Source organism: Astatotilapia calliptera, chromosome 7 (genome assembly GCF_964374335.1).
Source record: "Astatotilapia calliptera chromosome 7, fAstCal68.1, whole genome shotgun sequence".
Classification (NCBI taxonomy): Eukaryota; Metazoa; Chordata; class Actinopteri; order Cichliformes; family Cichlidae; genus Astatotilapia; species Astatotilapia calliptera.
In genome coordinates, this window is record NC_137428.1 from 62,641,222 (window position 1) to 62,665,053 (window position 23,832).

The window sequence follows — 23,832 nt, forward strand, 5'->3', positions numbered from 1 at the left end:
TGACACAGTTGCTTAAGAGGACTTCGGAAGGTTGAATGTACACAACATGAAATGTTAGAATTAAAACATGAAAAAAAGGCATGTTGCATCTGAAAGTATATTCTAGGGAATGGAGTGCTAAGTTTGCAGTTAATACTAGCACAGGTCACAGACAAACAAAATGCTGCAAAATTGGTTAATCAAATCTTTTTATTTTATAAATGTTTTACAAAACCTATGTTTACAGCGCTTGATTTAAAATATCCTGATACCCTGGATTCAACTAAAAGAAACAAAAGAAAAAAACAAAATATTAATTTAATATTAGAATATGGATAATCTTCACAAGACCTTTAGATAAGGGAATTATGGTTTAGTGTAATTACTTTAAAATTGATGGAGCAGAGACCAGATGTGAGTTTTCTACAGCTCGCTGCGTTCTGCATTTTCCTCATGCTGTTTGATCTTCTCTGGGACGGTCTGAGTCAGGAAGACAAAGCGCTCCTTCTTCAGGTGCTGAGCAGTTACCTGCTTTTTTAAACCAATCGCCAGGTACTTTTCTTCTGCTCCATACTTTGGCCAGTGGACAAGGTTGTGCCCATCAGGAGATCTAAACACATATACATTTGTTATTAAGTTCGCCTCTGTCAGTACGCCCCAGGGTGGCTGTGGCTACAATGTAGCTTGCCATCACCAGTGTGTGAATGTGTGTCTGAATGGGTGGATGACTGGATGTGTAAAGCGCTTTGGGGTCCTTGGGGACTAGTAAAGCGCTATATAAATACAGGACATTTACCATTTACCATTCAGTTATTAAAAGTGTGAAGTGTGAAATTTACAACAGTTGGAAATTCCTACCCTGTGCGAGCAAAGTTCCCCCAGTAGCTCATCATGATCTTGCTCAACTGTTCCTCATCCTCAGGGCACGGATCTAAAACGATCATGTTGCAAAACATATTTTTCACACTTGGAAAACAAAACAGATCGAGCACTAAGGCAGATTTCTATGTTATCTTACCGGGTAACCTAACATGGGAAGTTGTGAAGCAAAATCCCAAAACTGTAAAAATTTCATCTCCGTGGTCAGTCCTGACAAAGCTCGGCCTTTTCTGCTGCAGGAATTTGGGAGGATGTTGGTACTCATACAGGTATACAGGAGCGCCTGCATCTGGAATTTGATGAATGTGTGTGATATTTGTTAATGAAAGTGTGTCACAGTAAACATCAAGTGTTGGGTTTTAGGCAGATTTGTATAATCTTTTATTAAACAAATTAAATTACCTCTGTGAGCATTAGCAGCTTTGATCGCTGGAATGGTGAAAAACAAATCTCCAAGCATCTCAGTGTACCCATCTCTGTTTTTCACACGGTCGTCACCATTTCCGATATATTCATCAGCTATCACATCTCTGAGAAATGCTGCTTCAGGCTTAAAGAAATAAGCAGCACATCAATCAAAGAAGCTCGAGCAGGTCGGGGACAGTAATATTGTAACATCAAGTGGTGTCTGCCTTACGTCGGGGTAGAAGAAGGAAACCATGTTCAAAAGAAATTCCCGATCTAGTCCTTCTGTCCAGTTTTGGGGAGCAAAAAACTGAGGAAATACCAAGCCAAATTACTTTTTATCTTTGCTGTTGTTTTGCAATTTTAAAATTATATTGAGATCTTTATTCAGAAGTTTCTGCAACACTTACTGATACAAGTATCCATCCACCTTCATCATTATTGACACCAGTCATGAATGGAACAGCATGGAGTTCATGTTTACGAAACAGCTCATCCACAGGTTTAGTCAGGAAATGTCCATCAACATTTACTTGAAATCTCAAATTTGGATCCTTGAGAGAATTAAATATACAAAAGTAAAAGATGTGATAGCATGAACAGAGCTGAGGGAGAAATCAAAGGCTTCAAAGAAATATTGTAGAAGACATAATAATCATTCTCTATCATGTTTGCACCCATTACCTCACCTGTGTAAAACCCACTATAGTATCAATATCAAGGTTTCTCATGCAGTCACTGATCTTCTTTGTGCTTTTGAGACTGCAGCCAGATGCGTTTGCAATTGCCTGAGGTGAAATGGCAAATATTTGTCAAAACAATTCCATTTTAATATTCTCATTATTCTGCAACAAAAATGTTTTTAACCCTCCAAAAAAGGAAGAATATGGATAATTAACCTGCGCCATTGGTAGAGGATCATTTGCCACAAGTACATTCATTGCAGCTGTGCCACTCTCAGCAATAGCACGGTGAAACAGCCCATCAGACAGTGGTGACAGGAGCTGGTGATTCAAGTAACACATCACATATTAATTTTTGTTCTAGAGTGAAAAGGTTTTTTTAAAGTTCCTTTGACTGTAGATTACCAGAAGAGACACGCTCACTCCACCAGCAGACTCTCCAAATATGGTAACTAATCCTGGGTCTCCTCCAAAGTTGTGAATGTGCTGCTGGATCCACTTGAGAGCTTCAACCTGGTCCAGGAGGCCAAAGTTCCCTGAAATGTGCTCATCTCCAGTGCTGATAGAACAAAATGTTATTTTTATAATGTATTTTCCCTGATTGAAACATCTTTTTACAAGACACTTCTATTCATGTGTTATTGACAGCAGCTAGTAGAGGATTCTGAAAACCACTTTTGCATTCTGTTTGTCCAGTTGGGCAGTAGCTGCATATGCCACTTCCACATATTTGCTGAAGCTGAGTGACACGGTAAGGCAGTAAAAAATTTACCAAGCTATGTTTATACCTTGTGATAAATAAAGCAAACTTTCAATTTTTTGTCTTATAAAATCAGATAAAAACACAGAAAAACAAAACCATAGTATGTTCTACTTTCATAACTTGAGTTCATTTATATTTCCATGGGTCCAACATCGAGGGAACAATTTACCAGGCCTGGGAAAGGGTTACTATGGCCCCAATGCTTGAACAAGGGAGATGGGAGGCACCGTAGGGGTTGGGTACAGTGTGTGCCAGTGGCGATCAAGGATGGAGACCCTGGGAGACTGATGCCCACTACTAAAGCTGGTGATGGAGACATGGAATGTCACCTTTCTGGCGGAGAAGAAGTTTCAGTTAGTGTGGGAGGTTGAGAGATACTGCCTAGATATAGTCAGGCTCACCTGAAGGTGTGTCTTTGGCTCTAGAACCAGTCTTCTGGAGAGTCTAGTAAAAACTTGTGTGAGAGGAATTTAATAAGGCCATGAAAAAAGACTCAGATCTTATTGGAGCAATTCTGGAACACTATCAGGCAGCTCAGGAGGGGAAAGGGGTGCTTTACCGACATTGTGTAAAGTGCTGGTGGAGTGCTGCTGATTTCAACTGAGGATATTGTCAGGCGGCAAAAGGAAGCAGGACCTCCTTTCTCTCACTGACATGTCTCCTGTAGCAGGAGCAGAGTCTGGCGACAAGTGGGGCACCTAATGCTTAACCAGGGGAGAGTTCACTGAAGCAGTTAAACAACTCCTTGGTGGCAGGGCCCCTGGAGTGGATGAGGTTCGCCTTGAGTTCTGTAAGGCAATGGATATTGTAGGACTGTCTTGGTTGACACGTCTCTACAATGTTGCGGGGAGATCAGGGGCCATACCACTAGACTGGCAGACCTGGGTTGTGCTTCCCATCTTCCAGAAGGGGGGATAAGACAGTCTGTTCCAATTATATGGGGATCACACTCCTCATCCTCCACAGGAAATTTTATGCCAGGGTTCTGGAATAGAGAGTGTGTCAATTAGTCGAACTGCTAGTACTGGAGGAACAATGTGCTTTTCCTCCCGCTCCTCCCGGGTGCGGAACACAGCTCTTTGTTCTCTCGAGGATATTTGAGGGTCTATCGCAGTTTGCCCAAGCAGCCTACATGTGTTGTGTTGACTTGGAGAAGGCCTTCAGTTAAGTCCTTCAGAGTATTCTTCTGTGAGAAGCTTCAGTAGTATGGGGGTGTGAGGCCCATTGTCATGGTTCATTCTGTCCTTATAGAACTGTTGCAAGAGCTTGGTTTGCATTGCTGACAATAAATCGTAATTGTTCCTCGGGGGTGCTGGACTCCACCACGGTTGCCCTTTATCACAGATTCTGTTCATAATTTTTATGGACAGATTGGTGCTGTGACAATGAGCTTTCTCCCAAGGGTGACTGGCCTCTCTCTTAGAGATGGGGTGAGGAGTTTGGACATTCAGGAGGGGCTCAGAGCACTCTTCTTCCAGATCAAAAGGAGCCAGTTAAGGTGGTTTAGGCATCTACTAGATGCCTCCTGGATGCCTCCTTGGTGAGGAGTTCTGGGCTCCCAGTGTTCCACTAGGAGGAGGCCACGGGGCCGACCCGTTGGAGAGATTATGGATGGATGGAGTTTATTTACCTGAGAAAACCCAGAAGTCCCAAGCGATACTGGATCAGAACCACAACCACGTCCTGGTAAGCAGCCAAGGCAGAGCCATCATATGTTGAAGCTGATCCCAGCGTAAAGCCCCCACCATGAATCCAGACCATGACCTAGAAAGAATAATAAAAGAGCTTTCCATCAAAGATTAGAGGATCTTTTGGAGTCTCAGTCAAGCTACAAAAACTAATCTTTAAGAATTTAAACTTTAAACAGAGAAAACTGTAATGTAAACTTAAGTTTACATTTTAGATGATAAAATGTGCAATTGAGTTCTAAAGATGGGTGTCTTTACTGAGATTGTGTTTTGGCATCCCTCAAAACCTACAGCAAAAGATTCTTACTGGGAGCTTGGCATTATTAGCTCTTTTTGCAGGAGTGTAAATGTTGAGGTAAAGACAGTCTTCAGAGATGTCTGGTATTTCTGCCAGCAGTCCACCGAGTTTATCAACCAGATCCAAAACAGCTTCTTTAGACTGAATGCACCTTAAAGAGAGACAATGCTAATTTTACAAATAAAGCCAATAATTCCTCCAAGTATGTTGAAGTTCACATTTCTTACATTGGTGGCTGTTTAGTGGCATCTCTTACTCCTTCCCATTCTTCTGCAGGCTGAGGTGGAGCCAGTCTCAAGGAAGGGCCAAGGGGTGGCTTGGCAAATGGGACACCCAGGTAGGCATGGACGCCAGTCTCCTTCCCTTTCACACTCACATACTCACCTTTCAGGCTCCCGAGCTTTGTGTGGACTGCAGGTGCTGTCAGGATATTAGAAATGACTGAAAATCTTAACCTAAAACTTTATATTTAAAAAGAATTGTTGATCGAGCTACAGCTACAGAGACATGCCTGTTATAATGCACATTTACTGTCATGGCAGTGTTTGGTTTTTTTTGGTTTAACATTACTTGTTTATTATTGTTCTTGGTTTTGGTTATCCTTTTTCTCAAGCTCTCAGTAATTTTAGTTCTCCCTCCATCAGTTTTCATCTTAACCTGTGTTTAGTTTCTGTTCCCGTGTCCCATGTTCCCTGTCTCTTCCCAGTCAGCTGTGCCACCTTGTCAAGTCTGTGTCTTCTTGCCTGTCTTGTGTTTCCTGTTTTACTTTAATAGTCTCATTGTTTTGAGCTTTGCTTGCCCTTTGTCTCATTATATCTGATTAGTTCCAGATGTGTGTCCCTCCTGTTTCCCATTCACTCGTTACTCCCTTGTGTATTTTAACCCTGTGTTTTCCTCTGTCCGTTGTCGCGTTGTACACCCTCTTTGCTTTTTGTTACCTCAGTGCGCCTAGGAAATTCCTAGTTTTCTTATTTCTTGTTTTCAATTGGCTTTTCTGTAAACCTGTAGAATTATTTCCTAAGGGCTCAAATTGTGGTCATAAATATTTTGTATTTTTAAATCAGATGCATAGTTGTGAACTGAGTTTTGTAACCTTGTAAACAAAAATATCTGAAATTTTTATGTTTTTGCATCTATACATGAGAATTTGTGTGTATGTAAAAAAGATTTACACAAGTTACAAATTTTTTATGTTAAGGTCTGGTTACAGATACAAAGCCATAAGCTATGTGTAGAACTCTGTGCTCAAGTTCTTTGGCTGTGTGAGTTTCAACTTACTAGTTTGAATTTTGACTTTATTTTTCTTTCTTTCAGCTGATTGGTCAATGTCATGTCAATCACAAATTTAACATTCCAATCAGAGAACAGATTGTGTTTGAAGGGGTGCTTTACTGAGCTTCAGGTCCTGGAAGGGAAGCTGGAGGATCTCTATATGAATATCCCATAAGGTTCATACAAGCTAGGTCTCTTAACTTTCAATAACTGTTGAAAGGATAATTTTGTGCTATACCAGAAATATCTGGTATAGCACCAGATATTTTACTTTAGTATGACTTTAACACAAAGTCAGGGCTGACCAGGGACCATTGCTGTGAGTCACACTGAGCAGAATAAAGACCCTTTCACAACGGAGGCACTCATGGCTAACTAAAGCTGGGCACACACTGTACAATTTCTGGCCCATTTTGAGCCGTTTTTCAGTCGTGCGACCGTTTTGGGGATGGGCCTGAATTTCGCCTTAATCGTGTGTTGTGTAGTATACATTTGGTAACGAGAAGCGACTAACACCTCACAACCAGGTCCCGATCATCAATGGTCACAAGAAAATCAAACCTGTTCGAAATCCTGTCGCCCCTCGTGAGGGTGTCAACGCAGCCTCTCACACTGCACACGCACAAACAGAAACGAAAGTGGAAAGACGTAGTAGCACGACAGTGCAGCGTGTGATCTGGACTAGAGATGGACTGATCCGATATTACATATCGGTATCGGTCCGATACTGACCTAAATTACTGGATCGGATATCGGAGAAAAATAAAAAATGTAATTAAATATCCATTAAATATCACGAAAGCACCTCACAAAACTTGCAACACACCGTAACTCACCTCAGAACATTAGCAGTCGGAGCAGTATGCGTCACGTGATAGAGCGGCTGTGGCATGCGGGACCTGTCGGTGGTCTGGATAGCATTTGGAGCTTCGCTAGCAACCTGGCATTTCATCTCCGACAAAGTTATCCCCGAGAGAAGTAAAGCACGTGTGTAAGTCCATCTCTGAATGTTTGTAAAGCATTCCCACGTTAAGCTTAACGAGCGACTGCCTCTCGCTCTCCGGCTGCTACTTCAATCGTGAAACTGCTTAAATGATCAGCTGATCGGCTTTTCTGTCGCGAGTCTGTCTCTCTTGTTTGTTTTTGGTCCACTTTGCACCAGAAAGAGGAAACCAGCGGCTGAACAACAGCAGCACGTTTAAGCTTGATAAGCTGTTGTTAGAATTTATTTAATATTACTTTCTACTCCAGGATCTTTTTCTACGTAGCTGACGGCTGGTAACAAACACAACAGAAGTGCTCCAGGATGCTAGGCGCAGTGTTGAGCTTTTGTTACCTACTGGCTACACAAGTCAGGAAGTACCGACGACCGGATTTGGTGTGTGGTAGTAACAGGTAAATGAAATTTACTTTTCAATTATTTGAATATATATGAGTGCCTGTGTATAAATACACAAACAATACACATATGCTTTCAATTGTGTAATTTTAGTGATCTAGTAGCTCTGTTTTGGAAGTTCAGTTAACGCTAGAAATGCATTTTGGAGTTTGTACGTGCTTTGTCTCTAGGGGCCACCGTATATATTTATTTATAAACATATATAAATAAAACCGCGTTTGTTTTTTTTTACATTAGTAATTCATTCTGTGCATAATTTTATATTGTTGTTAATAACAAATTAATTTAAGCAACAAAACAATCTGAAGATCCGGTTGGGAGTCGAAAGACCCGGCTCTTTTTAGTGAGCCGAGCCGAAAGAGCCGGTTCTCTAAAAAGAGCTGGAAATCCCATCACTAGAACCTGCTTGTCTTTTCAAAACATGTTTCTCTCTGACATTATAACCTCTACAAGAGTTTGTGTTGTATTATCTTCAAATGTTCAATAAAAACATGAATCGCTCATTCATAAAAAAGAAAGCTTTGTAACTATCCCAACTAGTGAAGAGTGTGTCATTTCCGCTTATCCTTTTCAGGGTCGCGGGGGGCGCTGGAGCCTATCCCAGCTGTCATAGGGCGAGAGGCAGGGTACACCCTGGACAGGTCGCCAGTCTGTCGCAGGGCTGTGATACTTCATCATTTTTTTTATTTTTATTTTTTTTTAAAAAAGCTACTGGCTCACATGGCTCTGTATTTTTTTTTTTGCCATAAACTTCCTTTGTTGTGTATTGTGATCCTGAAAAAGAAGCAGAGTTGACCATGAAATCTGTTTCTGTTTATTCACCGTCGCTGCAATACTCAATTTATTCCTTATCAGCATGAAGTCAGCAGAAAGATTTTTTTTAAAAACAGCCTTTTTTGCAAAATGAAAATAATAACAATAATTAAAATTTGCACGGTCCAGTCTTTTAAAACCGTCGTCTCACATGCTTGGTTCTTTGCTATCGTTCACCTTTGAACAGAGTGAATAGCCTTTGCAGGTAAAATGTCACCTGGACTTAGAACACAAAAGTTGATGTTTAATTATCAGCTTTTAAAATGACTATTGCTGCCATAATACCGTTGATTACTGATTGATTAATATTGTCAGATTTAAACACTAGTTTTTCAAAAAGCAACTCGTGCAAAAAAAGGAAAAGAAAAACATGTACTACATGTAGGTTTAAGGAACACACGCATTACACAGAAATTAGGAGATGTCACAAAGACCATTTTGCTAAGAACTGTTTTATCCTACTTACCCTGAAGATCTGCAACAACAACAGCACAGAGGAATGAAGCGGATACCAAGAAGAAGAAATTGTGCTTTGCATGCAACTCCATGGTCAGCTCTGTGGATTGCGAAACTCCGCGGATTTTTCAAAGAGACAGAGGAAGTGCGTCCTCATATGAAGGTTTCTTCTTTTCTCTTTGACAAAGAGGAAAGGGTAGTGTCTCCAGCAAGATATGACATTGTTGTGTGGTGTTAGTTCAGCAAGTATTACACACACACGCAGGTAGGAACAGAGGATTACCGGAGTTGACTCCTTTCTTTATTTTTCTTTTTTTCTTCTCCAAAACCACAACCAGAACAACATACTCACTAGCGCCCTCTAGCGCTTCTGGTAAATGCATCTACAGAACAAATGCAATAGTATGTGTGGACACAACATCTCCCCCTTTGAACAAGGACTTCTTATGTGAACCTGACTTCATCATTCTGATGTATGTCACCTAATACACTTTTAACATATTTCACATTACTCAGTAACATTCACTTTCCCATGACAAAGTCTTGGGTCCAGCAAGGTGGGTTCCTCATCCTGGTGGGTCTAAGCCTACTATCAGACTCAGAGTTAGATGCTAGATCAGTTCCTGGTTTATGACAGTCCATTGTTGTGTCAGAATCAGTACCTGCGTTCAGCTCTGACAGAGCCGATAAGTGTGAGGCGTTCCAGGTCCGTCCATCATCCAGCAAATAAGTGTTTGGTCCTTTCCTTGTCATGACAGTCCTTGGTTTGGAAAACTTTAACTCGCCTTTCTTTACCTTCCACGGCTTCCTAACCCGTACCTTGTCACCAGGCTGAAAGTTGGATGGTTTGGCGTGTCTGCGAGCATCAGTGTATTCTTTCATTTTCATTTGCTTATTCTTAACTCTTTCGCACATGGTATGCCTCTCTGTCTGAGGAACAGGTATATCCATTACCTGTAACTTTGTTCTCATTCGTCGTCCATGGAGCAGTTCTGAAGGGGAAACTCCAGTTGTTGAATGAAGGGTTGCTCTGTAGTCCATCAGGTAAGTTCTCAGGAACGATTTCCAGGGTTGTCCTTGAATCGAGGCAGTCTGTAGGCAGTCTTTAATGCATCTACTGAATCTCTCAACTTCCCCATTAGCTCTTGGGTAATACACTGAGGATCTCAGGTGTTGGATTCCCCTGCTTTTCAGGAAGTCAGTGAACTCAGCAGAGAGAAATTGAGAGCCATTGTCACTTATCAGTGTCTTTGGATTCCCTTCACGAGAGAAAACTACAGAAAGGAATTGAATGATAGTAGCTGCATCAGCTCGGGGAGCAAAAGCTACTTCAGGCCACTTGCTAAAGTAGTCTACCAATGTGATGGCAAATCTACAGTCAGAAGGGGCTATTTCAAAAGGGCCTATGATGTCCACAGACACCTTTTCCCAAGCAGCAGCTGGTAAAGGAATGGGTTGGAGTGGAGCATCATGGGTGACAGCGGACTTGTCATTCTGTCTGCACGTTGCACAGTTCTTTATCAGTGTCTCTATATGACAATCCATTTTGGGCCACCAGTACATTTCCCTCAGGCGTTGTTTGGTACGGACGATGCCTTGGTGAGTTTCATGAGCTATATCAGTGAGTTTTTTCTGCAACGACTCAGGCACTAGCAATCGATGTGTACCTCTGATGATGCACTCGTTCAAGACCGCGAGTTCATGGCGGATTGGGAAGTACGGCTGTAAGTCAGGATCCAGTGACGTCTTCCTAGCAGGCCAGCCTTTCTGTATCTGCACACGGAGCTTTGTGAACACTGGACAGTCTTTGCACCCTGACTGGAAGTCATCCTCAGACACAGCACTCAGATCAGTGAGGATGGCTGCAACTGACTCCACATCCTCTGCACATGCCATGTCTGTCTCGGAAAGTGGAAGCCTAGAAAGACAATCAGCAACATGGTTCAGTGACCCAGTTCTATATTCCACTTCATAATCAAACTCCAACAGGCGAGCTGACCATCTGGCTATGCGTAGACCAGCTCTGTTATTGCCCTTAGTAGTCAGCAGTGTTGTCAGTGCTTGGTGATCTGTTCGTAGGAGGAATTTTCTGCCCCAGAGCCATGTGCGCCATTTTTCAGCAGCCCAGACGCAAGCTAGAGCTTCCTTCTCAACGATTGAGTATTTCCTCTCTGCATCAGACAAGCTGCGAGATGCAAATGCAACAGTATGTTCTGCATCATTACCGTCAAGTTGAGTCAAAACAGCACCTACACCGTAGTCTGAGGCATCTGTTGAGACTATGGTTGGCTTACTGGGGTCGAACATCACCAGGGCAGGGCTGTGCACGATTAACCGCTTGACTTGATCAAACGCTGCTTGAGCTGCTTCGTTCCAGTGGAATGAACAGTCCTTACGCAGAAGAGCTCTCATAGGTTCAACAACAGTCGCGTAATTTGGCACAAACTTGCTGTACCATGCACTCAAGCCAAGAAATGAGCGCAGGGTTGCAGGATCAGTAGGGGGCGGAGCATGCAGGATGGCAGTGACATGAGAGTCATCTGGCAGCAGACCTTCTGGACCGATCTTTTGACCCAAAAAGCTCAGAGTAGTTTGACGGAGTTGACATTTGTCAACATTGAGTTTCAGTCCTGCATTGTTGATTCTGTGTAACACAGCACGCAAGTTGGCCTCATGTTCAGCTTCTGACGTTCCGTATATGATGACATCATCAAGGTAGCATTGCACCCCTTTCTGGCCGCGTAGGATTTGTGTCATCATCTTTTGGAAGGCTGCAGGTGCTGAACTCAACCCATAGGGAACTCTGCAGTACTGGTAATGTGTAATGAAAGCAGTGAGCCCTCTACTCTCTTCATGTAGTTTCAGCTGATGGTAGGCGGATTTAAGATCCAGGGTGGAGAACATGACAGCCCCACGCAGCGCAGACAGTATGTCCTCTATCAGTGGCAAGGGATGACTGTCAGCGACCACCGCTTTGTTAGGTTCTCTCAAATCAACGCACATGCGTATGCCACCAGTCTTCCTTCTAGTGACTACAATCGGGGAGACCCATTCAGATGCATCAATTTTCTCTATGATGCCATGTTCCTCAAGGTTCTTGAGTTCTGCGGAAACAGCATCACGGACTGACAGGGGTAAGCGTCGAAGTTTCTGCTGTATTGGCTTCACTTCAGGTCGCACCTTCACTTTATGTACAAAGTCCTTTGCACATCCGAATGTAACTGGAGACTCACATTCCTGTTTACCTTGAGTGGCAGAGCCGAGGTTTGCTGGAGTGCAGCACAGACCTTGGGACTGTCAAGAACTAATTGTCCCCCTTTTATGTGTAGCTGGAGGGCAGTCACCAAGTCCATTCCCAGTATGGGTGTTCCTGTTCTCACAATGTAGAGATCTGTGGAGGCACTCTTGCCATTGTAAGTAATGTCAGCTCTAAGACACCCTAATACATCCAGTTTCTCTTTTGAATATGTAATAAGCTGAACAGCTGGATTACTTAACTTAACTGAGCCAAAATTTGTGCTGTAAACATGTTCAGGCAGTATGGAAACACCAGACCCTGTGTCTACTAGTAGCTTAACAGTGCATGCCTGTGCAGTATTTGGTACAGTGACTGCAACAGTGCACATCAATTTAGCCGGATCACCACTGACACAATTGTCAACAGTTAAAACACACATTTCAGGAACAGTCACTTCATTAACAAGCTTATGAGAAGATTTACACACTCTCGAAAAATGTCCGATTTTCCCACACGTATTACATTTGCAGTCTTTTGCGGGGCAGGATTTATCATTGGCTTTGTGATCAGCTGAACCACAACGGTAGCACGTCGGAGCTGTATCCGTTTTTTTAGCTGCTTTGTATTTTGGCTTGCGCATCTTCTTTTGTACTTGAACAGCGGCAACAGGCTTTGTTTCACCGACAGCAATGGCCTTTGCATCAGCTATTGCAGCCTCTGTACGCCTAGCAATTTCCAAAGCTCGATCGAGCGTCAAATCCTCCTCCATTAGCAGTCTTTCACGTATACGAGCATTATTTGTCTTCTCTACAAGTTGATCCCGCAACATTTCATTCTCCATAGCCCCGAACTTACATTGTTTCACGAGCTCACGCAGTGCTGCAACGTAGTGATCTGTAGACTCACCGACAGCTTGGGCTCGTTGCCTGAAACGGTATCTCTCGGCGACAACATTGACTTTAGGATGAAAGTACGTTTCCAAAGCCTTTACGGATCCCTCGTAATCATCCGTAGCGAGTGGTAAGGCGCTGTAGATTCGTTGTCCCTCCGTTCCCAAGCAGTGAATGAGCAGGGCCCTCTTCCTCTCCGTAGCAAAGTCATTACCCCCGATCGCCAGCAAGTAGTTATCGAACAACTTTTTCCACGCAGCAAATGGAATTTTCGGTTCGCCCGGTGTTCCAGATCAACTGGCGTTTAGATCAACTGGCGTTGGTCGAACAGATGTGTGGCAGTCTTGCGTTTCAGTAGCTCCTACCGACAAACCAGCAAAAAAAACGGCAAATGTGTCACCTGTGACACTTGTGAGGTTATCTCAAACACACTCCGTCAGTCTTGATGCTGTTGAACAACAAAATGTTTAAAAATGTGGCGAGTTTACCTGGTGATATCCTCATGCGCGACGCGATCGCGAAAACAGCAAACAAGTAACACCACGCCGATGTTGTTCACAGGACAGCAAGAGTAAACGATCGGGAGACTCTTGTCGTCGTTATCGTTCCACTCGCACGGTTTATTTCTCCGGTTTCAGCGTTTTTGCTTCACAACTAAAGCGAGCAGTTTACTTTGTGTGCACTAACATGGAGTCGAGTCAACCAGCGCCACCTCTGGCCAAGTGCCACAGCCTACAGCCAGATCAACCTGTGACACACATCTGCACCACGTTTGATTTCGTTTCTTGCACAACACATTTGTACCTTTCAGTTGTGTCTGTTTGTGCGTCATGCAAATGAACCTTTGAAAAGAATGAAATGACACCAATATTTCACTAGTGTTGTAACATCACATGTCGTTAGCGTAGTCTGTCTGTGTCTTTTCTCTGAGAAAAAACATTTTAGAGTTGGTTGTTATATACAGTCTGTATAAGTGTGGTTAATCTAATAAACATTTGTAAGGAGATGGCAGTTACTGTGAATGTACCGCAGGTGAATAGTAATAAACAGCCAGACAATGACTCTGACAATCTCATTCAATCTTGCAGACTGAATGCACCTTCTGTGGAAAGTGGTACCACACAGTGTGTGTGGACTTTCCCTGTGCAGAAGGCGACTACAAATGTTGTGGGTGCTAAATAAACAGTAAAAAGTGATCCCTGTTGTCTTTGCTTACTGATTGTTTTTAGTGTTGACAATCCACATTGCTGCCATTGCATCTTTCAACATGTTTGTGGGTAGATTTGAATGTACCAGGGGTAAGTGCAGCCACTCAGCCTCTACTCAATGTCATCATAGCAGCAGGTGAAGATGTGTCACAAGTTAATCTAGTAGTGGGCTATGGTATTTGGCCACAGATGGCAGCAGTGGACTGACCTCCATTTGAAACTGCTCTAGCTGCTGTGTGATAGTGGATCTGCTACAAATTGAAGATCATAGGCAAGTTTTGGAAATGAACCCTTGTATTATGTTGAAGAACAAAAAAATGACATTGATTTTGTTGCGGGTCACTTAGATCCGTACTGTGTAAATCCACTCAGAATTGTTCAAAAACTGCAATGAAACAATAGCAACTTTATTTCCCATCAGATAAACATGTAGAACACAGACATACAACAGTTAGACTTTCCATAACTATTTTAGGAACAATTTGGTTTTTCGTTCTTACAAACACATTTCTTTTGAACTTGCCCAGCGTTCTCAGTTTTTCAATGCTCAACATTTTCAATTTTGTCCACATGATGGACAGAATGTAACTGTGTACTTTCTGCAGATGTACTTCTTGCATTTCTCACAATACGTGCTTGTTTTAAAACAGGAATCTTCCTAACTAAGATTTAAAACAAAAGATTGCGTCTCCTCCAGTCTCACAAACAGATGACAAACCAAGCGACACACCTGAGTCACTGACTTTATATATAACTACCAACTCTCCAGCCATGTTGATGGATTGCCTATATTGGCTGGAAATATTAATTTCCAGGGAAAGGACACAGGCAGATGATGCTTACAGGATGTGATGTGACGACACTAATGAAATATCGATGTGTCATATTTGTCCAAGGTGTATTTCATTGTTATGGGAAAAGAGAATATCAAAATCATGATGACCAATTGGAGTGGTGATTTCTATGACTTTGTGTATATAATTTGGAATTTTGTACAAATGTAGGCCAATAAGGAATATATGATATCATTTCATTCATTTCAAAGGTTTATTTGCATGATTCACAAACAGACACAATTGAAAGGTACAAATGTGTTGTGCAAGAAACGAAATCAAACGTGGTGCAGATGTGTGTCACAGGTTGATCTGGCTGTAGGCTGTGGCACTTGGCCAGAGGTGGCGCTGGTTGACTCGACTCCATGTTAGTGCACAAAGTAAACTGCTCGCTTTAGTTGTGGAGCAAAAACGCTGAATTCGGTGAAATAAACCGTGCGAGTGGAACGATAACGACGACAAGAGTCTCCCGATCGTTTACTCTTGCTGTCCTGTGAACAACATCGGCGTGGTGTTACTTGTTTGCTGTTTTCGCGATCGCGTCGCGCATGAGGATATCACCAGGTAAACTCGCCACATTTTTAAACATTTTGTTGTTCAACAGCATCAAGACTGACGGAGTGTGTTTGAGATAACCTCACAAGTGTCACAGGTGACACATTTGCCGTTTTTTTGCTGGTTTGTCGGTAGGAGCTACTGAAACGCAAGACTGCCACACATCTGTTCGACCAACGCCAGTTGATCTAAACGCCAGTTGATCTGGAACACCGGGCAATCCAGGAACACAGCCGGGGGTTGCAAAGAGAGCAGAGCCATAACTTAATCACCACTACTCTCGTCGCCACTTGTTGTGTGGTGTTAGTTCAGCAAGTATTACACACACACGCAGGTAGGAACAGAGGATTACCGGAGTTGACTCCTTTCTTTATTTTTCTTTTTTTCTTCTCCAAAACCAGAACAACATACTCACTAGCGCCCTCTAGCGCTTCTGGTAAATGCATCTACAGAACAAATGCAATAGTATGTGTGGACACAACAGACGTCATTCAGTTTGACGCCAAACCATAACGGGACTAAAGTCCAATCTACAGTCTAAGCTTTAGATTCACTTCAGGACTCACTTCCAGAACACTTTCTGCTTCGGATGTCCCGCCTACTTCGCCGCTAATTCACAACTTTGTCTTGCAATCCTTTTTTTCGTCTGCCTGTCTGAAAAGCTCAAAATGTGAATTTGGTTACAAGTTTATTCATATGAGCGCATGCTTGTGTCACAGGCTCTTGAACTATGATACAGTAATTAATACAAATGCAGTTGTTTTTGCTTGCATTGCATTTCTCATGACCCACACAGACACAGAGGTGTTGACACAGTTGCTCGGGAGGACTTCTGAAGGTTGAATGCACACAAGAGAAAATGTAAGAAAAAAATATGAAAAAACGCATGTTGCATCTCAAAGGATATTTGAGGGAATGGAGTGGTAAGTTTTCAGGTAATACTAGCAAAGGTCACAGACAAACAAAGTGCTGCAATATTGGTTTGTCAAATCTTTTCATTTTATAAATGTTTTATCATTTTGCAAAACCTATTTTTACAGTGCCAGATTTAAAATACCCTGGTAACACGCAGGTGACTTGAGATTGGCAGTTATTGTTAATACTTTGATCCTACTGGACAGTCTATTCACAGTTTTGTGAAAATGTAAGAATGACATTTTTTTCTTTGAAAAACAAAATCAGGGATTCCATTAAAAGAAAATGCCAAAATATTCATTGTATATTAGAATATGGATAATCTTCACAAGACCTTTATATAAGGGAATTATGGTTTAGTGTAATTACTTTAAAATTGATGGAGCAGAGACCAGATGTGAGTTTTCTACAGCTCGCTGCGTTCTGCATTTTCCTCATGCTGTTTGATCTTCTCTGGGACGGTCTGAGTCAGGAAGACAAAGCGCTCCTTCTTCAGGTGCTGAGCAGTTACCTGCTTTTTTAAACCAATCGCCAGGTACTTTTCTTCTGCTCCATACTTTGGCCAGTGGACAAGGTTGTGCCCATTAGGAGATCTAAACACACATACATTTGTTATTCAGTTATTAAAAGTGTGAAATTTACAACATTTGGAAATTCCTACCCTGTGCGAGCAAAGTTCCCCCAGTAGCTCATCATGATCTTGCTCAACTGTTCTTCATCCTCAGGGCACGGATCTAAAACAATCATGTTGCAAAACACTTTTCAATCAACAAAACAAAATAGATTGAGCAGTAAGGCAGAGTTTTTATAAAGTCTTACCGGGTAACCTAACATGGGTAGTTGTGAAGCAAAATCCCAAAACTATAAAAATTTCATCTCCGTGGTCACTCCCAACAAAGCTCAGTCTTTTCTGCTGCAGGAATTTGGGAGGATGTTGGTACTCATACAGGTATACAGGAGCGCCTGCATCTAGAATTTGATGAATGTGTGTGATATTTGTTAATGAAAGTGTGTCACAGTAAACATCAAGTGTTGGGTTTTAAACAGATTTGTATAATCTTTCATTAAACAAATTAAATTACCTCTGTGAGCATTAGCAGCTTTAATCGCTGGAATGGTGAAAAACAAATCTCCAAGCATCTCAGTGTACCCATCTCTGTTTTTCACACGGTCGTCACCATTTCCGATATATTCATCAGCTATCACATCTCTGATAAATGCTGCTTTAGGCTTAAAGAAATAAGCAACACATCAATCAAAGAAGCTCGAGCAGGTCGGGGACAGTAATATTGTAACATCAAGTAGTGTCTGCCTTACGTCGGGGTAGAAGAAGGAAACCATGTTCAAAAGAAATTCCCGATCTAGTCCTTCTGTCCAGTTTTGGGGAGCAAAAAACTAAGGAAATACCAAGCCAAATTACTTTTTTTTCAACATTACAAAACAACAACAAACTACATTGAGATCATGGAGCTTTTTATTTACATGTTCCTGTGACACTTACTGATGCAAGCATCCATCCACCTTCATCATTATTGACACCAGTCATGAATGGAACAGCATGGAGTTCATGTTTACGAAACAGCTCATCCACAGGTTTAGTCAGGAAATGTCCATCAACATTTACTTGAAATCTTAATGTTGGATCCTTGAGAAAATAAAATGTACTAAAGTGAAAGATGTGATAGCATGAACAGAGCTGAGGGAGAAATCAAAGGCTTCAAAGAAATATTGTAGAAGACATAATAATCATATTCAGCTATTTCTATCAGGTATTCACCCATTACCTCACCTGTGTAAAACCCACTATAGTATCAATATCAAGGTTTCTCATGCAGTCACTGATCTTCTTTGTGCTTTCAAGACTGCAGCCAGATGCATTTGCAACTGCCTGAGGTGAAATGTCAAATATAAATGTCAAATATTTAGGAAAAGAACTCAATTGCAATATACTCATTAATCTGCAACAGAAATGTTATTAAGCCTCCAAAAAGACCTTGGCAATTGGAAGAGGATTATTTGCAACAAGTACATTCATTGCAGCTGTGCCACTCTCAGCAATAGCACGGTGAAACAGCCCATCAGACAGTGGTGACAGGAGCTGGTGATTCAAGTAACACATCACATATTATTTTATTTTTTTTAGAGTGAAAAAGTTTATATAAAGTTCCTCTAACTGTAGATTCTTACCAGAAGAGACACGCTCACTCCACCAGCAGACTCTCCAAATATAGTAACTAATCCTGGGTCTCCTCCAAAGTTGTGAATGTGCTGCTGGATCCACTTGAGAGCTTCAACCTGGTCCTGCATTCCAAAGTTCCCTGAAATGTGCTCATCTCCAGTGCTGATAGAACAAATTGCCATTTTTATAATGTATTTTCCCTGATTGAAACATCTTTTCACAAGAGACTTTTATCCATGTGTTTAAAGCATCTGTGAGGACACATGTGTTAGGTCTGCACTCGCAAGCCTCGCTGGCTCAGAGACTTATCTCAATGAACAAAGCAAGACAACCAGAGCTCAATCGGCTTTCACTTGCGCAAGGGTAGCTGGTCCGGTCAGGATCCAGAGCTTCAAGCTCCTCACCTGATCCCAGACAATTCCAAATTCCAGCCTCCCCTTGCAGCCTTTTTATTTAGTGAACACAGTTACACAATCCCCCATTGTAAAACCCATATGATGTGTCGTAAAAGCTGAGGCACTGTGTGTGTGCATGCACGTGTGAGCATGTGAGTGCACGTGTGTGTATGTGTTAGTATGTGGCTGCAGTGTTGGGGGAGTAACGTAATACATGTACCGCCGTTACGTATTTAAAATACAAAATATGAGTAACTGTATTCCGTTACAGTTACCGTTTAAAAAGGTGGTATTTAGAATACAGTTACTTTGTTCAAATAAAGGGATTACACAGCGGTCTTTTCCTGCTTCATATGTTAGACTATTCCCTCTCCATTTTTGGTAATTCCACGCCGGTGGAAACCCAAACAAAACACGCATTAAGAGGCTCAAATGCCTGTGTCTCAATCTCGCGTCTCATAATGACATGAGGAAGTATTTTTTAAAATTACAGGAGAGTGGAAAAGTATGAGTTGTCACCGAGCAGAAACAGGAGCTGGAAGAGTAAATATAACAATAACCACTGCAGCCAAAAAGAGTTCCTGACGAGCCCAGTTGTAAGTAAGCTATTAAGACTCGACTGTACGCTGTGTTCCGTTGGAGCAGCCTTTCAACGCCTCTCTCTCTCTCTCGCTAGAAAAGTTGACCCAGACAACAAAGTAAAACTAGTTTTCGGCTACGAGCTCAACACGAAACTCGACATATTAGCCAGACGGTTCGGTTCGGAGCCGCGAACCTGTTTTATATATGCGCAGAATAGTTTTCTACACGAGCTCGCTGCAAAAAGTGCAGCCTTACCTAATGTCCACCCTACGTTTACTCATTTTATATTAAGATTTAAAATCTAGTTGCTATGGGTATGGTGAGTAACCTTCAGTAATAGTAATAAATCACACAGCAATAGTACATTCATGTAGTTGTAAAAAGCTTGATAATATATTAAGTAATCCAAAGTATTCAGAATACGTTACTCTCACTGAGTAACGTAACGGAATACGTTAGAAAATACATTTTTTGGGGCATGTGTTCTGTAATCTGTCGTTGAATACATTTTAAAAGTAATCTTCCTAACACTTTGTGTATATGTCTTTGTATACGTGACTTCCTGGTTACAACCGTTTTAACTGCATTTTTAGTCATAAAAGGGTCATCTGACCCCACCCCATATATGGCTACATACAAGCATAGGTGAGCCCCTAAAGGTCGGGAAGTGAACATTCCTTACCAAATAAGGAAACCAGAACCTTTACATGGAATGTGCCTGCAGTTTGCTAATAGCAAACATGTAGGGGAGGAACAGAAAAATATCTGAACATGCAGTTCAGGACAAGGTTTACAGTTTTAAACACAACAATGACAACTTTTAACAAAATCACTCCAACAACATGTATTAGAACTAATCTGGGATTGAGGTGCGTGAATCTTTTTAGAAAAAAACGTGAGTTTTTTTTTAGTTTAGTGACAGTGTATAAATAATTGAAATTGAATAAAGTAGTGCCGAAGGTGGCCAATTTCACCCTGAGGTTGATCTTGAAATTCAACAGAAAGTCCAGTGCTATTGGCAGCAGATAGTAGTGCCAGGATTCTGATACTACTGGACCCCATTTGTGCAGTTGGGCAGTAACTGCATATGCCACTTCCACATATTTGTTGAAGCTGAGTGATACGGTAAGGCAATCAAAAACCAAGCTATTGCATGTTTATACAACATGATAAATAAAGCAAACTTTAAATCCTTTTTCATATTAGATCAGATAAAAAAGCAGAACAACAAATTCATTGTATGTTCTAATTTGGAAACTTGAGTTCATTTACATTCCTATGATTAAAACATCGAGTGACCTTTTACCCTGCTTGGGATAGGGTTCCAGGGGTCCCACCCTGGAGCCAGGCCTGGGGAGGGTTCATGAGTAAGGGGAGAGGGAAGTGGGAGATCGACAGACAGATTGGTGTTGCAACACCTGCCTTCTCCCAAGGGTGGATGGCCTCTCCCTAAAAGATATGGTAAGGGGTTCGGCCATTCGGGAGGGGCTCAGAATAGAGCCACTACTCGTCCACATCAAAAGGAGCAAGTTAAGGTGGTTTAGGCATCTGACTAGAATGCCTCCTGGACGCCTCCTGGGTAAGGTGTCCTGGGCTCCCAGTGTCCCACTGAGAGAAGGCCCTGAGGCAGAGCCAGGACATGCTGGAGAGATTATGGGTGGATGAAGTTTATTTACCTGAGAAAACCCAGAAGTCCCAAGCGATACTGGATCAGAACCACAACTACATCCTGGTAAGCAGCCAGGGGAGAGCCATCATATGTTGAAGCTGATCCCAGCGTAAAACCCCCACCATGAATCCAGACCATGACCTGGACAGAACAATAAAATACCATTTCTTCAAAGCTTAGAGGACCATTTGGAGTGTCAGTTACAATAACTAATCTAATAACTAATAACAAAAAGTAATTTAAATGTTAAACAAACAAAAACACTCAAGTTTACATTTTAGATGATACAATTAACAACTGAGTTCTAAAGAATGGTGTCTTTATTGAGATTGTGATTAGGCAACAGTCAAAACCTACAGCTAAAGATTCTTACTGGGAGCTTGGCATTATTAGCTCTTTTAGCAGGAGTGTATATGTTGAGGTAAAGACAGTCTTCAGAGATGTCTGGTACTTCTGCCAGCAGTGCACCGAGTTTATTAAGCATATCCAAAACAGCTTCTTTAGACTGAATGCACCTTAAAGAGAGACAATGCTAATTTTACAAATAAAGCCAATAATTCCTCCAAGTATGTTGAAGTTCACATTTCTTACATTGGTGGCTGTTTAGTGGCATCTCTTACTCCTTCCCATCTTTCTGCAGGCTGAGGTGGAGCCAGTCTCAAGGAAGGGCCGAGGGGTGGTTTAGCAAATGGGACACCCAGGTAGGCATGGACGCCAGTCTCCTTCCCTTTCACACTCACATACTCACCTTTCAGGCTCCCGAGCTTTGTGTGGACTACAGGTGCTGTCAGGATATTAGAAATGACTGAAAATCTTAACATAAAACTTCACATCGTCCCCCTTTAATTGTGGGACAATTAAAGGATTATTCTATTCTATTCTATTCTATATTTTAAAAATAAAATAAATCTTCCAGTGAAAAGTATTTTGCTCAAAACATGCAATAATTGACTGCTCTCTATAGCTCAGTTTTATGCAGACTATGTTCATCAGACAAGTTTAAAATTGCTCCTTATAGAACTTTTCATGTGACACAGTCATATAAAGCCATGTTAAAAAACAGTGTTACAATACTGTTTGTATAACTAAGTCAAATACATGAGCAGCCTGAATGGAATTTTATGAATTGGTTAATTATGAAAATGAATTCAATATCAAGAAAACTCTGGTTCGCCACTATATTAATCCTCAGGATTTGAGATAACCACATTCAGGAAACGAATACAATTTCATATTTTGCTGTGGACAATTTAATTCCTATCCTAATATTGATTAAATTCTAATTTAATTAATTTATTGATGCAGACCATTTGGTGGATTAAGTTGCTTAAGCTACAGCACCATTACACTAAATAAGCTTTTTTATTATTTTGGTTTAAAATGGTTTAAAAAAATCTGAGCAAGTGTGATAGTTCATCATTTATTTGAAAAAAGCCACTTGCTCAAATGGCTTTTTGTTTTGTTGTTTGTTTACCATAAACTTCCTTTGTTGTGTGTTGTGTCTACAGTGATCCTGGTGAAGAAGCAGAGTTGACCATGAAATCTGTTTCTGTTTATTAACAGTCACTGAAGTTAGCAAAAAAAAAAGCTATCTATATCTATATCTATATCTATATATATATATATATATATATATATATATATATCTATATATATATATATATCTATATATATATATATATATATATATATATCTATGTATATCTATGTATATATATATATATATATATATATATATATATATATATATATATATATATATATATACATACATATACATATGCTGACATACTACCATCTCCCATGGGTACACCATACTTGGTTCTTTGCTATCGTTCACCTTTGAACACAGTTTGTAGGTAAAAAGTCACCTGGACTTAGAACACAAAAGTTGATGTTTAATTATCAGCATTTATTATGACTATTATAGCCATCATACCACTGAAGATGATACTACAGCCAGATTTAAAAAGAAGCTTTTCAAAAAGCGACTGTGCAAAAAAAAAGGAAAAGAAGAAAAACATGCACTACACGTAGGTTTAAGGAACACACACACACTTAGGTTTAAAGAACACACACATTACACAGAAATTAGGTGATGTTACAAAGGTCATTTTGCTAAGAACAGTTTTATCCTACTTACCCTGAAGTTCTGCAGCAGCACAGAGGAATAAACCGGATACAAAGAAGAAGAAATTGTGCTTTGCATGCAACTCCATGGTCAGCTCTGTGGATTGCTAAATTCTGCAGATTTTTCAAGAACCGAGCGCAGAACAAAGAGATATAGGAAGTGCGTCCTCATATAAAGACTTCTTCTTTTCTCTTTCACAAAGAGGAAAATATAGTGTCTCTAGCAAGATATGCTGTCATTCAGTTTGACGCCAAACCATCACGGGACTAAAGTCCAATCTAAAGTCTAAGCTTTAGGATCGATTCAGGACTCAATCCAGAAAAGTTTCGCCGCTATCGTAATGACCAACTTTTTCTTGCAATCCTTTTTTTTTTCGTCTGCCTGTCTGAAAAGCTCAAAATGTGAATTTGGTTACAAGTTTATTCATATGAGCACATGCTGTGTCACAGGCTCTTGAACTATGATACAGTAATTAATACAAGTGCAGTTGTTTTTGCTTGCATTGCATTTCTCATGACCCACACAGACACAGAGGTGTTGCCACAGTTGCTCGGGAGGACTTCTGAAGGTTGAATGCACACAAGAGAAAATGTAAGAAAAAA

The 23,832-nt window shown here is 41.1% G+C and overlaps 2 protein-coding genes and 2 long non-coding RNA genes across 9 annotated transcripts; 1 reads left to right on the forward strand and 3 right to left on the reverse strand.

The window, feature by feature from the left end:
- Positions 1–171: 171 nt before the first annotated feature.
- Positions 172–8,863, reverse strand: LOC113026989 (fatty acyl-CoA hydrolase precursor, medium chain-like). 4 transcript variants are annotated; one of them, XM_080304839.1, is made up of 14 exons: positions 8,646–8,863; positions 4,923–5,115; positions 4,705–4,846; positions 4,340–4,473; positions 2,352–2,505; positions 2,163–2,267; positions 1,968–2,051; positions 1,674–1,817; positions 1,496–1,573; positions 1,261–1,408; positions 998–1,147; positions 838–910; positions 366–589; positions 172–262 (listed from the first exon to the last, which is right to left on the reverse strand). In XM_080304839.1, exons 1-13 carry the CDS (start codon positions 8,725–8,727, stop codon positions 403–405), a joined length of 1,674 nt encoding a protein of 557 aa, XP_080160965.1. In that variant the 5' UTR covers positions 8,728–8,863; the 3' UTR covers positions 172–262; positions 366–402. The 4 variants fall into 4 exon arrangements, with proteins under 4 accessions (XP_080160965.1, XP_026032141.1, XP_080160964.1 ...); XM_026176356.2 differs by having other exon boundaries at positions 1,953–2,051; positions 8,646–8,862; XM_080304838.1 differs by having other exon boundaries at positions 172–589.
- LOC145430200 (uncharacterized) lies at positions 2,818–3,240 on the reverse strand. The gene is made up of 2 exons (XR_013910663.1): positions 3,111–3,240; positions 2,818–3,042 (listed from the first exon to the last, which is right to left on the reverse strand). It is a non-coding gene; the product is annotated as an uncharacterized LOC145430200 (long non-coding RNA).
- Positions 8,864–15,158: 6,295 nt separating the features above from the next.
- Positions 15,159–15,575, forward strand: LOC145430198 (uncharacterized). Its single transcript, XR_013910660.1, has 2 exons — positions 15,159–15,368; positions 15,495–15,575. It is a non-coding gene; the product is annotated as an uncharacterized LOC145430198 (long non-coding RNA).
- A 761-nt stretch (positions 15,576–16,336) lies between these two features.
- Positions 16,337–23,471, reverse strand: LOC113026994 (cocaine esterase-like). Of its 3 annotated transcripts, XM_026176362.2 has the most exons (13): positions 23,243–23,471; positions 21,691–21,883; positions 21,473–21,614; positions 21,107–21,240; positions 18,462–18,615; positions 18,268–18,372; positions 18,064–18,162; positions 17,776–17,919; positions 17,592–17,669; positions 17,357–17,504; positions 17,094–17,243; positions 16,936–17,008; positions 16,337–16,867 (listed from the first exon to the last, which is right to left on the reverse strand). In XM_026176362.2, exons 1-13 carry the CDS (start codon positions 23,316–23,318, stop codon positions 16,681–16,683), a joined length of 1,683 nt encoding a protein of 560 aa, XP_026032147.1. In that variant the 5' UTR covers positions 23,319–23,471; the 3' UTR covers positions 16,337–16,680. The 3 variants fall into 3 exon arrangements, with proteins under 3 accessions (XP_026032147.1, XP_080160966.1, XP_080160967.1); XM_080304840.1 differs by lacking the exon at positions 18,268–18,372; XM_080304841.1 differs by lacking the exons at positions 18,064–18,162; positions 18,268–18,372.
- Between the last annotated feature and the right edge of the window lie 361 nt (positions 23,472–23,832).